Here is a 15037-nt window from a genome sequence, read left to right as displayed (position 1 = left end):
AATCCATGTTATGAAAAAACCATTGACAATGCTTCCAAAAGACAAATAATTAATCCCCCGAAGTAATTTAGACTTCAACAACATTTTTTGCTACAAAAATTTGTCTAAGAGACTTAAAAGCTTTTACAAATAAGATATAAGATACGCGATCATTTTCTAAAAAATATAGAAATGGCAAAAAAATAGAAAGGAAATGTTCAACAACTTTTTTGCCTCCAAAAAGATATCTAAGAGCCTTAAGAACTTTTATAAATAAGATACGCTATCATTTTCTTATAAAAAAAAAAAAGAACAAACAATTAGGAAGGAAATTTGCAAAACGTTTTTTGGCTCTAAAAATTACGTAGGAGACTTAAGAACCTTTATAAATAACATAACATAGCGATCATTTTATAAAAAAAAATAAAGAAACAACACAAAATTAGGAAGGAAATGCGAAACAACTTTTTTGGCTCCAAAAAAGTTGTCTAATAGACTTAAGACCTTTTTATAAATAAGATAAGATAAGCGGTCATTTTCTAAACATATAGAAAAACAGAAAAAAAAAAAATAGGAAGGAAATGTGGAACAACTTTTTTGGCTACAAAAAAGTTGTCTATGAGACTTGAGAACTTTTAAAAAAGAAGATACGCTGTCATTTTCTAAAAATATAGAAAAACTGCAAAAAATTACGAAGGAAATGTAGAACAACTTTTTTTTCTCCCAAAAGTTGTCCAAGAGACTTAGGAACTTTTGTAAATTAGATACGCGATCATTTTCTAAGAAAATAGATAAACGGCAAAAAAATTAGAAAGGAAACATGGAACAACATTTTTTGCTCCAAAAAGTTGTCCAAAAGACTTAAGAACTTTTATAAATAAGATGTTGTCTAACTCAGGCGCAGATATGAAAATAATTGAACTCGGTGCTATTTTTCATGAAAAAGAGTTATTTTTCGCTTTCATTTTACAAGCTGTATAGAACTGAAAGACTCAAATATTTGAGGGGTTGAACCAGAGATAATGAGGTAGAATACTTGGTCGCTTTTACATTAATAACACCTTTACACATGATTTTTGGTAGATTCAAGGTATTGAATTATTTTATGTTATTAATAAGTTGTCAAATATAAGACTTATGTTTGATCAGCTACAAGGTAAGTAGTAGATAAAATGCTATAAGGAATATTTTAGTACTCTTCGTCCAATATCAAGTGATATTGTCACACATATCAATGCATATTCTTTATTTTTAATATCTTTAATTATTTATTAGAAAAAATTATAAAAATTTAATATTTTGAAAATATTCATCGAGAGACGAATACAACAACATTTTATATGATATTATTTATATTTGTATATTACTATAAAAATATGGTTAAAGTATGTCAGGTCAACCGTGCACATTGTCAATTAAGTCATCTATCATGGAACGGAATGAGTATTTTAGACAACTTGAATTTGGAACAAAAAGTTGTGATGTGATTTAACGAGGAACAATTTTTTTTTCTTCAGTTTTGGTCATTTCTTTTAACACATCGTTTGTTCTGTCTCTGAAATAGTTTTATAATCAAGCTTTACAACTGAAATTGTATGTCTTGTTGCTTAGTTTTTAGCCCTATCAAACATGCCCTAAAAATTTGTATTTCTTAATAATGGTGAGTTTGAAGACAAAATGTGATTAAAAATCATAGACAACAAACGTGGTGTAAAACAATTGAAACGTATGGATCAGGATTTGCTGCAATAAAAATATAACCGCTATTACCTTCAACCGTTTATCTGAGATCTAGCAATTCAAATTACTCAATAATAAGAGATTAGTTTAAAACAATCTAGAGTGTTATGTTGAGATCACACCATTTACTATTATTTCCCTTTAAAATTTTATATTTTATATATGTATGTCTAAATAAAATTTACTTGAGGCTGTGGTTATGCAAAAGTTCGTCATCTCTGTCAAATCCAAATCCAATTCACCAAACCAAACTTTTGAAATGTAACGAAAAAACTTGTGGCTGTCTGGATAAAGTAACGAAATAATAAGTGTACTAACACCTTAACTTTGGTGTTGCTCCATTCGGATCTGATCAGAGCTAAGGCCTAAGGCTATTATATTCAGTATGAACATAGGGTTATACTATTACAGGAAATTCAATTCTTTGTTCCTATAGCAGTGTCTTGTCACTTCAAGAAAATATAGTAAATTTTTCATTACTCCACAATGAAAATTCAGAGAATCTTGTTGCGTGTTATTTAAGCTTCTGATTGAATATATGTTATTGATGTCAACATGCTTAAAACTGAAAACTGAAATCAGCTAGTCATAAAAACTATAACCCTTACCTAATGGATAATACCGTAGTCATTTTAATATTTAAATGTGAAATAAATAGTCATAATAATATTGTAATGTATTAAAATTCTAAAATAATTTTTTATCGTGATTTTTTTAATTAAAATAATCTATCTTGTTGAAAAGTTTTGTTAATATTTTTATATAAGTCATTTAATATACATAGTTACCTTCTTTTCAATCCATATAAATATCTTTTCAATCCATATAAATATTTATTTATTGCTATATCAATCTTTATAGAAAAAAAACGAGTTATTCTTAACATTGAACTATTTTTTTTTGTAGTGGCCGGGGATTGAACCCTAGACCTTGCATATTTTATGCATTGTCCCAACCAACTGAGCTAAGTTCACAAGGACTAACATTGAACTATTTTTATTTTAATGTCAAAGAATATTTTGACTTACAAATCATATAATGAAAATGATTAATTTGAAATTTCATACATTCACTTTGTTTGGTATGCGAGAAATAAGGACGAGAGAGTGATCGAAGAGAGAAAGTGGGAAGAGAAGTCCAACTTCTCCCGTTTGGAAGATCGATGAAATAGAGAATAGATGCCAATTTCATGTGGGTCCCATGCTTTTCGTTTTCTTCGCAGAACTGAGGAGAAAGATGAGAGAAAGCTTTACTCTTTTGTTTTTTCCTTTTATACCCTTCTTTGCTTCGTAACCAGCCACCATGTTACACTATGAAAAGAAGGCAACAATGGCTAAAAAACAAATTCATTGGTTGAGGACTGTTTTGTGCCATGTATCACAGTATCAGTGAGTGAATTGAGGGAGGGTCGATGATATTGGGTGGGTTGATTTTATTGTGTTAACTGATATGGAGGCTCTCTTAAAAAAAACACTAATATGAAGGTTGAGTAAAAAAAAAGAAGCTGATATGGATATGGAGGTGGGGAGGTGATATCAGAATGGATAAAGAGGTAGTGTTTTGTGAATTTATCTAATTAATTATTTTAATACTACAAATTAAATTAAATAATTTCATTATAATATTAATTTTTTATAAGCATTCATTATAATATTAATTGTTGTTAGTTTTAATTTATAATTGTTAAAATTAATCTAATCATCCTGACAAAAAAAATAAAAATCTAATCATTAAACTACTAGAAATATGAATTAATTTTTTTTTGGTCCAAAAAATAATAAATTAATTCTTATTGAAGGATTTTTTACTTAAGGGTATTTTGGTACTTTTCAAAATAGTCAACACTCTCTCTTCTCTATTTCTTTTATCTCTCTCTTATACCAAACAACCTATCAAATCTACTCTATTTCTCATATATTTCTCTCTTCTTAAACTCTCTCTTACTTATTTCTCTCTTCACAACTTCTCTTCCCAACCAAACACACCCTAAGGGTATTGTGGTTAATGAAAATGATTATTCCCTCCGACTTATTAATTACTCCCTCCGTCCCGGTATAATTGACCTACTTTGGTTTTTCACACAGATTAAGAAAAGTGTATAAATGAAGGGGAAAGTGGAATATATTGTATTGGGAATGATAAAAGTAGTATTATTTAGTGTTATATTGTATTGAGAATGATGAAAGTTGTATTGAAAATTGAAATGGGTCAGTTATTTTAGGACACTTTTTTTTAGAAAATGGGTCAGTTATTCCGGGACGGAGGAGTAATGGTTTCTTTATACTTTTACACAAGTTACCTTCACTCTGACGAGACACTATAAAAACCTCAGTACTTTACTGTTGCTCTAATCTTCTCCAATTGTTCTTGTTTTCTTGTATGTACTCTATCTTTTTCTTCTTTTCTGCTTGAAGTCAATAATTTGTTTAACATAGTCTGTATATGTCTTTGTGGAGATTTTTGTTTCACTTTGTAACAACAAAAGAGTATTATAATATTTTCTTATATTTTTTATTTGTTTAATATTATGGTCAATCTCATTGTATAATAATAGTACTAGAAATAATAAATGAATAAGAGTTATTTTATGCTGCTTTCTTTGTAGTGAAAAAATTTGTTTTTGCTTTTGATTTGTGAAAAGGATCTTATTGCTGTCTCTTCTGGTGTTTGTGTGCACACATGTAGGTTAATAAGAGCATTATGGATTCCAATGGTATATTGGGTAATAAGAGAAAAGCTTCAGAAATAGATGAAGATGGTATTGTTCATATCGAATTTGGAATCAGGGGTCAGGTATCTATATAAGCATCACTCTTTTTCATTGCTTCTATTATTTCTAGCAAGAAAATATTCAACTATTCATGTTATAGAAAATATATTATTTTTTCTATAAATTTGTGTAATCATCAGTGTCCAAGTTCAGTAACATTAGTGAGTAACCAAGACATGTGTGCAAAATCCAAATCTATTCAAAGCAACTTAAATCAAAAAGAATTTTTTGCATGAACCAAGCACACAATAGGTAGATGTATAATATATATTGTCTAATTTTCTTTTCTTCATTCAAATATATATAGGATGGGAATGAGCTGCACTTCAAAGTAAACCAGGACAAGTTGTTGATAACAGCATTCCAACAGTACTGTAAAAAGTTGAAATTGCAATATGCGACCATCAACTTTCTGCTTGATGAGAAATCTATTCAAGGAAATCGTCAAACACCAAAGATGGTTAGTTTCTTCTGACTTTCTCACATTTTCTTTCATTTCGTTTCTATAAAAAAAAAAAACGAATGTTGGAAATAGCTAAAATGTTTATTTAGTCTCACAAATTGTAAGGATTAGTATTAGTCAAATAGTCTATCAAATTTTCTTTTTAAATTTAACCCCACAATTTTGAAGGTTTTATAAATAATTTCTTATAAATATTATAACAAAATAGATTAAATTTAAAGAATTCATATAAACCTCTTTCAATACAATTTTTGAGTTTTCCAAAATAAAAAGGATTTTATATTATATTATGAAGAAGAAATAAATCCTAACTTCTCCCATTTTCCTATGTTTCTTCCACTTGTTCGTTGATTTCTTTCAAAACCATCCCTTCCGTTTCCTTTCAAACTTACAAACAAAAGCTAAATGTTATTGCTTGTATAATCTAGAAGTAATTTTTATGTCGTAATTCTAAGTACTATTTACTTTAAGTTTCTTATCCTGATTCAGCTAACCTTTTTTCTGTTTTTCATATCAATGTATCTTCAGCTGAATTTGAAAAATGGTGACACGATTGATGCCATGATACACCAATCAGGAGGTGGTGTTGTAGCTATGTAAGTTGGAGGAAATTAAATGGCCTAGTAAATAAGTTTGTTAGTATGAATCGTTAATTTGTTTGTTTGACTATTGTATAATGTCTTTGAGGTGCATGATGATAACAAAAGTAGAAAATTCACATGTCCATGACTATAAGTTCGGGAACACCAGAAACAAGCATCGATATTGTGAGAATATGAACTCAAATCTTTTATGTTCTCACATTTATTGGCAGTCAAATTCGAACCTAAGTTTTGTAATTGTATTGATTATGATTTTTTTTTTTTGGTAGTTATTGTAGTATTGATTATGATTGATCAATTGTGTTAAAAACCTTTTCGATTTTTTTTTAGGGAACCTTTTCGAAAAAATATAATGATAAGAAAAAGTAATGGTTAATTTTATCATTATATTTTTTTTTTGCTAGTTACAAGACAATATACAATTATCATAGATATATTATAAAACACACTACCGAAATAAAAGGTATATTTTTTTAAAAAATTATCATAGATATTTCATATCAAATAACTATTACATGAAAAAATTTGATAGTAATTCGAGAAGACTTTTTTGACAAATGTTGGTACTTACTATCACTAATAATATTTTTTTCCATTCATAAGTGATATTTTGACATAAATTTGACAAAGAAAACTAACAAGAAATACCAATTGTAACTAACATCGATTGTTGAATCCTTTGGCATGTGATGTGTCTTAGGCTCATGTTTGAAATTTTACAATCTGTATAAATTCTATTATTTGTTGTTAATGGAGTTGGTGTTTCTCTTTGACTTTGCATGAGTGTGTGCTAATTGCACCTCCGATATTTAGACTAAAGACTTTAATTTTTTTCCTTTCAATTAGATGTTTTAAGTTTAACTTTTACAAAGTTGTCATTTTTATAGCTCGATTGTATTGCTGACGTTTGTGCTACAATGTCGAGGTGGCAAATCTTAATCAATAAATTGTATATTTATTAACGCATCATCTTTAAACTTAGAAAACCCATCTTCTTTCTAATCTTCAATATCAACTTTGTTTGATCAATGGTCATTAACAACAATAAAAGATAATTTGGTGATTTCAGTTTTAGAATCAATTTTGATTGAAAATTTTCAAACAACAACTTAACAATCACTTTTTTATGGAACGAAACTTAAGAATCAGTTATATGTCGGTATTTCCAAACCTAAACCAATTTTCATACAACTCACATTTAACTAAAATCAATTTTCTCAAAAGCAATTTACACTATTATATTTTTAAAATCCAATATCACTCAAAACATCCATATTAAAAGATAAATAATATGCGTACAACTCTTTCGTAATAATTTTTGGAACAACTCAGTCTCTTTCATAAATTTTTATTGTGATTTTCCTATCTCTTTCATCCTCTCTCTAGTTTATTTATTCCAAACCAAAAAATGAGAAAAATTTGTTTCAAAATTGTCATAAGATAAGATGATAATACAAATATTAGTACTCATTAAAATAAAATGGAACGAGTGATAAATAGATACATAGATAGGCGTAACTGATATATATTGCATGTTTGGATGGATGTGAACTAAAGCAACAATCACGTGAGGTCATACATACTACTACAGGGAAATGGATTCCCTAAACCTAACTCAGTACCTTGTCACTTTTCAGGAATATATTCCACAATCAGAAAATATAATTTCACATTTACGTCGCTTTACTTTGAAAAGTGTAGAGAACTGACCTGACCGGTCATAAAAACTCTCGTTCATACGGGAAGCACTTGGGTGACATAATGTCACCGTGACATTAAATCTGGGTCACACAACACATATTGCCACATAACATCTGGGCCACACAACACATACAACACATCTAGGCCACACAACACAACACCTTTGTGTAGCTCAAATTTAATGTCACGGTGACATTATGTCACCCAAGTATTTTCCCATTCATACCTTAACACACACTTGTGAAACTGACAACTTTTCACTACCAAATAATCATAATGCTTTCACCTAAAAAAATTACTCCTTATTAAAGATTTATCCATTTTTTGTACACATCTCTGCCTTTTTCACACTAGTTTACTTATTCTAGATCCAAAATCTTTGAGTATAGCTGCAATTGTAGCACCTTGTGACCAATGTCATGTATGTTGTTTTTCTTGCCTTTGAGTCCATATGCTGTTAATGAAAATCTGAAATTCTTTTCTTGTGTTTGTATGTACATGTAGATATGAGCAACATGGCTTCCAACGGTAAGAGAAAGGCCTCAGAAAGAGATGAAATCTCTAGTGATGATACTGTTCGTAGCAAATTTTCGATTAGGGCTCAGGTATGTACCACTCCTTTCCCTTCTATTTTCCTAGATCATTTTTTTATGTGGAGAAGTGGGGTGTCAGGGTTCGAACTCCGGGGTTCGAACCCCGGCCCCTGTATATAATATGCAATATCCCTACGAACTGAGTTAAGCTCACGGGGATATTTTACCTGCCAATGTTATATGTAAAATTATTAACCACAATTTACCATGAATCTAGTGAGTAAAATGTAATTTAATTTCTGTTCACGAAAGCTTAACTGCATAACTAAGTAAGTAGGGTTTTCTTTTCTTTCTTTCATTTTCAATTTTTTTTGAGATATTGCTCAAAGAAGAGTAGGACAAGATTAATATTCGATGTCATTAATTAATAATTATACAAAAATTTGTCAAAAACTCCAAATACAGAAGAGAGTTAATTTATTTATATATAATACACACCATATGTTATTTATAACTCTATCTTTTTCAATTCTTTTGTAAAAAAATTATAATTTCTCTTTCTCCTGCAAAATACAAAATTAACTATATTTTCTAGGCAAAAAGTACACTCGTGGTCCTATAACTTAATTTCAGATAACAATTTAGTCTTTTATCTTTTTTTCATTACTTTTTTTGTCGTTTTGGTTAATTTGCTATGGATTTTCAAGTTTCGAATTCATGAAATTTAATAATCCATATGCGAATGGACCAAAAGAGCAAAATTGCAATGAGAAGAAGACAAATGATTAGATTGTCATATGAAATTATGTTAATGGATTATAAGTGTAATTTTCTCTACTTTTAATTAGTATGTAATATACAAAAGTGACATGTTTTGGCACAGTGGCTCTTTTGATTCCTCGAAGTATGTCATAATATTTGTTAGCATTTTTCTTTGGCTAAATCACAACGTTGTCCATTATTTTTACTCTGCTCCTATTTTCTCTCCAAAGCTAGTTTTTCAGCCTTAGGTTCGAGCAATTTATGAGACCATGAATTTGTCTAGTAGTTATCCATGTGCTATCTTTTAATTTATGTCAAGTGTGTCTGTACAGCTCTAACCTTTTTCTTTTTGTTGTGTACCATTGTGGTTTTTCTCTTCATTCAAATAAAGGATGGGAGTAGGGTATTCTTCAAAGTGAACCCGGACAAATACTTGAAGATACCGTTCAAGAAATACTGTCAACAGACTAACTTAGAATATGAGACTGTCACCTTTTTGCTTAATGGCAAACGTATTAACGGGAATCGTCAGACACCAAGAACGGTTAGTCTCTTCCATATCTTCTGCTTTTCTACTTTTCTTTCATAGTTTCCTTCATTTCTATAAATAAAACAATGTTGTCCCTTAAACAATAAGCAATGTTGTAAATAACTATTAAATTAATTACTTCCCTATGTGTTGTTTCGTTCACTTCTATACTAGCATGGACACATGTGCTAAAGATGGAACAGAAATTTATATACAGAACATATACATTTAATTTCCTGAAATTGTAAGGATTTGTAAAATTAGTCTATCAAATTTGTGAAATATATTTAGTCCTTTAACCTCGACAATATCATTTGATTTAGTCCATTATTTAAATTTAACACCATAATTTAAAGGTTTTATGATGATATTGATGCATAAAGAAAAAAAGACTATTCGAGTCAATGTACAAGTCTTTCGTTGTTTTGATGGATGGACTAATAGTTCATATTATAGATTAAAACGAAAGTGATTTTGATGCACGTAAGTAATTTTGATATTAAGAAAAACATAAGTTAGTTGAAAAAGTATTCAATTTGAAAAACTATATATGTCAAAATAGTTTTTCTTAACACGGTTGAAAGATCATTTACACCATAAATTATGTTTATTTCTATTTTCCATTAAAAATGATTTTCTTTAAAAGATAAAAAAAAAACTTTATTTTTGAAACAAACATAATTAAAACATCAAAAATGATTTTTTTTTTTAAATCTTAAACAAACATGCCCTACTTGATTAATGCTATCTAATGTAAAGGGGCTAATTTTACTATTTCGTAGATTTGAGAGACTAATTCATACCCCTACAATATCGACGATGTAAATTCTCTTGTACGCAATAGTTTGTACTTAATAGTGATAATGATTACTAGAACTAGACCAATTAACCAGGCCCATTAAGGGTTTGTTTGGTTGGGGGAAGTGGAGGGGAGGAGATATTTAAATTAGATTTGTTTAGTTCAATCTCTAAGAACGGTAAAGCATCTTATACACCATTTTTTTGCTTCCTTCCAATTTGGGGTGATTCGTAGGGCAAGGGGGAAAAGATGCACTATTATAATTATAATTATAATTATGTTGACATGATCCCCCTTATTTATCTATAAATAAATCTTAATGCGGAAATACTACTTGTCCCGACAAACTTTTTCACAAGAACATCCCGACCAATACAAACATAATATCTTTCTCCATCACTTTTATTTCCAGCCACCCATTTATTGTTGTAATGAAGGTCATCCAACGGTTCCAAACCGTTCGTGATACATTCGGCATGTTTTTTTCGCTATCAATAGCACCACTCATCTTAATATTATCCCTTAATTTCTAATTTTGTCCTCCTCCCACATTTCCTTTATTTTATATATCTTCACCCTTTGTTGTTCATTGAATGTTTTTAGGTTTTGATTTTTGTAAATTTTTACCTTTACATGTTTATATACCCTTGCCTTTACGTTTTTTTAATTTTTTTTTTTTATAATCCTTTACGTCCTCCTCTCAAATGGTACTTGGGAGTTCCCTAGTTAGGGTTTATCTAATGATGGAGCTTTCTCTGCTAAATCCGCTTATGAGTTCCTTTCCAAAAATCATACTACCACTATGCACATTAACCCTCTCTTTGATCTGGTGTGGACTTGGCATGACCATTAGAGCCCACCTTTGGAAGTTATGTCATGCTCGTCTTCTTAATAATTTTGAAAGACGTAGGAGAAACATGACTAATGGTGTCTCTTGCATTCATTATAGAGATTAAGATGAAACAACCATGCATCTTCTTTGTGACTGAGACGATTAGGGAGTTCAAGGATTCTTTTATTGATCAAAAGTGTTCGGCAAAGTTCTTCAGTTTTGGTCTTTGATTGGCAATTGGAATCTTACTACCCTGGATATTGGTTGTACCAATCTGCATTGGCCAACCTTTTTTGTGATGAATGATGATGGTTTAGGCTCTTTGGAAAGACGGAAATCTGCCTACTTTTGATGGCAAATAAGATCTTGATACAAATCTTCGCAATATAGTGGACAGTTTTGTACATGTCATTGATACAACTCATACTATTAGCTCCAATTCTTACTTTGTTAACCTAAAGAAAGGATTACACATTGTTTGGCAGCGTCATAATAATTTTTTGAAACTTAATACTGACGGTTCCCATAGAGCCTATGACAGATCAACTGCTTGTGGTGGTATAATTAGAGACTCAGCATGCTGTTTCATTAAAGAATTCCATTGCAACCTAGGAACCTCTACTAGGGCGGATCCAAGACTTGTTTTTTGGTCCAATGAAATTTAAGACAGTGTACTATTTCATCCAAAATAACAGTTTTAAACTTTTAATAATAGTTTTATTTGGACCAGTTTTATTAACCAAATTTTATTTGTAACGCTAATTAGAACAAAATGGGATGTCAACTTCCTCTAACATTTCATTTTAATAGGCATCCTTTGTATGTAAATTTATTTTTGGGAAAAATCTAGTGTGGCTTTAGCCACTCCAAGGTTTATGAAATTATGGTAGATCACCCATGCCTCTAATGTCATCTATGCTGAGCTCTAGGGTCTCAACCTTTGCTTGAAACTCGCCAGAAGCTTACCTATACATTTCCTTCTTGTTGAAGTAGATTGTTCGTTTGTTGTTAGCCTAGTAAAAAAGGGTATCACTCACGCCCAATGAGATTTTGTCATATCTCTTTTGTTACTTTACATCCTTGTAAATGTTGCTGCATGTATAGAAGTAATTTTTATGTAATATTTCTCATTTTGATTCTCTGTTTTTCATGAACTTCAGCTCAAATTGAAAAATGGTGCAGAGATTGATGTCATGAAACAGCAAACAGGAGGTGGTGATGAAGCTCTGTAAGCGGGAGGAAATTAAATGGTTTAGCAGTGAGCTTAATATAAATTGTGAATTTGTTTGTTTGACTATTATTGTGGTACATGATCACAAAAGAAGGTACCTATAACTTACATGTCCGTGACTATAACCTTATCTTACAAGAACATCTAACGCAAACATTGGCTTGGTGCAAATTTAAAACTACTGCATTTATTGGGTTCAGTGGAAAGTAATGTTTATTTTTTCTGTGTGATGAACTACAATTAAACATTTTCACGAGAGAGATTGCTGCCAAAATGATTATCAGATGAGAGGAGCTACGCCAAAAATACAGTAAAGTTATATTATGTCTAACTCTAACGAAATGGTGTGGGTAATTGATATGGCTGCACTGCACAGGCATGTGTTGCACTCTGCATCTGATGGAATTAGTTTGTTCCGTACACTATTATCACCTTAGATCAATTTAAAAATACCATATCCTCTATTTCTTGCAGTATTGTTGTCTTTCTACTCTCACATGAAATATGTTTCTCAGTAGAAACTCACACTTATATGCAAATCATCAATTGCACTAATACAACCCTATAATGCCCAACCCATATAAAAAGAAATTAAACAAAAAAATATGGATAAGTAAACACGACTCCAATAACTTACTGTTATTACAAAAATTAAGAAAATGTTTTTACTCTATGTTATTAAGAAAATGTTTTTTTTCTTCATTTGAAGTAAACGAAAACAATTTGTTCCAAATCCATTTAAGGTTTAAATGTGTCATTGGTTCCTGCACTTTCATCAGATTTTGGCATTGGTCCCTGCACTTTTTTTTTGTTTGGCATTGGTCCCTGCACTTTGTAAAAATATTGGTATTGGTCCCTTTGTTAACTTTCTGTTAAAAAAAAACACAAAACTAACGGAGTGCCGCGTGGCCCAATCATTTCATGCCACGTGGCACCAATACCAATATTTTTACAAAGTGCAGAGATCAATACCAATATTTTTACAAAGTGCAGGGACCAATATCAATAGTTTTGTGTTTTTTTTTTTAACAGAAAATTAACAGAGGGACCAATACCAATATTTTTACAAAGTGCAGAGACCAATTCCAAACAAAAAAAAGTGCAAGGACCAATGCCAAAATCTGATGAAAGTGCATAGACTAAATGCATATTTAAGCCTCCATTTAATAATTAACACCAAATTCACTACTTAGAAGTTAGAACCTTAGCTTTGTTAATGTGTTTCTAATGATAGTCATAAATCACATTATCAAAGAGATCAACATAATTTTGCAACTAGACTCTGTTGGAACACTAGTTAATTCTAGTGAAGAAAATTGGAAAGAAAAACACTATGAAAAAAACTAGTGTGTGGGTGTGACTTAAAAAATGTCCCACATTGAAGGGTCACCCCAACTAGTAAGTGTTTATATATGGGAAAAGTGACCTCCAAGGGTGTGCCCTTGGGGTACCCAATTTTGTGAACGGATGAACGCTTAAAAAAAAAAATTGATATATATTTTTTTTTGTCACTTGAAAATGTTAAATTAATTAATTAATTAATTTAATCATTATCCGTAAGCGCTACGCGTAACAAATAAATTTGTTACGATCCGACCCGATCCAAAAGCATATCCAGAAACTTCCGGATATATCCAATTAAGAAACAAAACACGTTTGCTTAAGGATTAAGCAGACTTAGTCCCCAAGTCACTCGTTTTTTGTTACAAACTCTCCCTATAAAAGGAGAGCTCGCCCCATTTGATTCTTCACACCGAAAATTCACAGTCGATGCTTCCTGTGTTTTTTCCTCTCTTCTCCCTCCGACTTGTTTTTAACAAGTTTCTTCTGCTTCTACTCCTTTCTGTCCCTTCGGTATTAAGAGTGTTCTTAAGACCATAGTCCCTTGGTCTTAAGTTCATAGTCCCTTCGATAATATATGATTCTTCGGAATATAGAGTACTATTAAGATCATATTAAAGAATGATCTTAACAGTATATATATATTATTTTAAAGAGAAATGGTGGTATCACCATATTTGAGTGGTCGTAGTGCCATATTCATGTTTTGGAGAAGTTAGAATGGTGGTAACACCATATTTGAGTGATCTCAGCACCATAATAGAATGGTAATAATACCATATTAATTTGAACGGTTTCGAATAGAGCGGTTACGTACCGTATCGAGTGACTTCGATCAAACGATTGAGCCATATTTTGAGGGTGTAATTCTCGAACGATTTTTCTACTGTGCAGTAGTTAATCGAACAGTTGTAGCTGGGCTTGTTTTATCCTGGAGGCGGCGTGGTTGATAGTCTACCTTGCACAAATTTGGGTAGTGCCACGAAACGTCTTAAAGAGAGCGACCTGGTCGTGACTCAACCTAGTAACAACTTCGGTAGATGATAGAATTTGGAAATTCAAATTTAACAGTTTGAAAATCCAAAAACAACAATTTTAAGACGTTTCAATCTGCTATGTCTACCGAAGAAGTTACATATTGAGGTTAAGTTGTCCCTAAATATATTAAGGATAAATCAAGCTATTGAATTACATATTTCGACTGAAACGATGAAGTGCTTGTTGGTTCAAACTACAACCCTAAAATTCAAACAGAGAGCAATGTGTATCTTACTTAACATTAAAAGTCATGCTCGCTACATTCGACATGGCTTGTTTCCCTTTGATATTAAGTAAGAAAGTGACTTCACGTTGTCAAAGAACTTTTATGCAATTTGATAAAAGTATAAACCCAATGTTAGTTATAACTTCATTCTTGCTATAGAAAAATCAATATTTGATGCGAACCTTTTATAGGTTAGTATTAAAGATTTGTTGGTAATGTACTAATGATTTTTTGGGATCCAATTCGTTGGGATGGATTCAGTTTTTACCGTGGTGAATTGCTCTCCGAATAGTCATATGAAAAAATGCACAAATTCTAAAATTTGAGCACAGGCTATTCGGTTAAAGGAAATAGCATGATTTTAGTTCGATAGGGAGTGCTAAAATTGAGAAGTTATCTACCCTAAAAATTAAGAAAGAATCTGAATTTCAGATTTCTATTGAATAAGACTGAGTTGACTCAGACTTAAAGAGAGACTTGTGTACCATGCA

At 30.8% G+C, this 15037-nt stretch overlaps 2 protein-coding genes across 4 annotated transcripts; both read left to right on the top strand.

The window, feature by feature from the left end:
• The first annotated feature begins 4012 nt into the window (after nucleotides 1-4012).
• On the top strand, nucleotides 4013-5803 carry LOC146933259 (small ubiquitin-related modifier 1-like). 2 transcript variants are annotated; one of them, XM_085708386.1, is made up of 4 exons: nucleotides 4013-4096; nucleotides 4405-4512; nucleotides 4797-4949; nucleotides 5481-5803. In XM_085708386.1, the coding sequence occupies exons 2-4, from the start codon at nucleotides 4420-4422 to the stop codon at nucleotides 5550-5552; spliced, it is 318 nt and encodes a 105-aa protein (XP_085564512.1). In that variant the 5' UTR covers nucleotides 4013-4096; nucleotides 4405-4419; the 3' UTR covers nucleotides 5553-5803. The 2 variants fall into 2 exon arrangements, with proteins under 2 accessions (XP_085564512.1, XP_085564513.1); XM_085708387.1 differs by lacking the exon at nucleotides 4013-4096 and having other exon boundaries at nucleotides 4202-4512.
• A 1658-nt stretch (nucleotides 5804-7461) lies between these two features.
• On the top strand, nucleotides 7462-12140 carry LOC146933258 (small ubiquitin-related modifier 2-like). 2 transcript variants are annotated; one of them, XM_085705006.1, is made up of 4 exons: nucleotides 7462-7676; nucleotides 7760-7860; nucleotides 8942-9094; nucleotides 11893-12140. In XM_085705006.1, exons 1-4 carry the CDS (start codon nucleotides 7670-7672, stop codon nucleotides 11905-11907), a joined length of 276 nt encoding a protein of 91 aa, XP_085561132.1. In that variant the 5' UTR covers nucleotides 7462-7669; the 3' UTR covers nucleotides 11908-12140. The 2 variants fall into 2 exon arrangements, with proteins under 2 accessions (XP_085561132.1, XP_085561131.1); XM_085705005.1 differs by having other exon boundaries at nucleotides 7473-7676; nucleotides 11871-12140.
• The last annotated feature ends 2897 nt before the right edge of the window (nucleotides 12141-15037 follow it).

The sequence above is a fragment of the Medicago sativa genome, chromosome 4 (assembly GCF_051527215.1).
Source record: "Medicago sativa cultivar Bolivia chromosome 4, Bolivia_mono, whole genome shotgun sequence".
Lineage (NCBI taxonomy): Eukaryota > Viridiplantae > Streptophyta > Magnoliopsida > Fabales > Fabaceae > Medicago > Medicago sativa.
The sequence above is the reverse complement of the archived record's forward strand: the minus strand, read 5'-3'. Positions and strand labels throughout refer to the sequence as shown.

Coding starts and splice junctions, on each gene's coding strand:
- LOC146933258 (XM_085705005.1), top strand. Junction 7,861..8,941: donor AATTTTCGATTAGGGCTCAG/GTATGTACCACT, acceptor ATTCAAATAAAG/GATGGGAGTAGGGTATTCTT. Junction 9,095..11,870: donor ATCGTCAGACACCAAGAACG/GTTAGTCTCTTC, acceptor CATGAACTTCAG/CTCAAATTGAAAAATGGTGC.
- LOC146933259 (XM_085708386.1), top strand. CDS start 4,420: ATGGATTCCAATGGTATATTGGGTAATAAGAGAAAAGCTTCAGAAATA. Junction 4,513..4,796: donor AATTTGGAATCAGGGGTCAG/GTATCTATATAA, acceptor AAATATATATAG/GATGGGAATGAGCTGCACTT. Junction 4,950..5,480: donor ATCGTCAAACACCAAAGATG/GTTAGTTTCTTC, acceptor ATGTATCTTCAG/CTGAATTTGAAAAATGGTGA.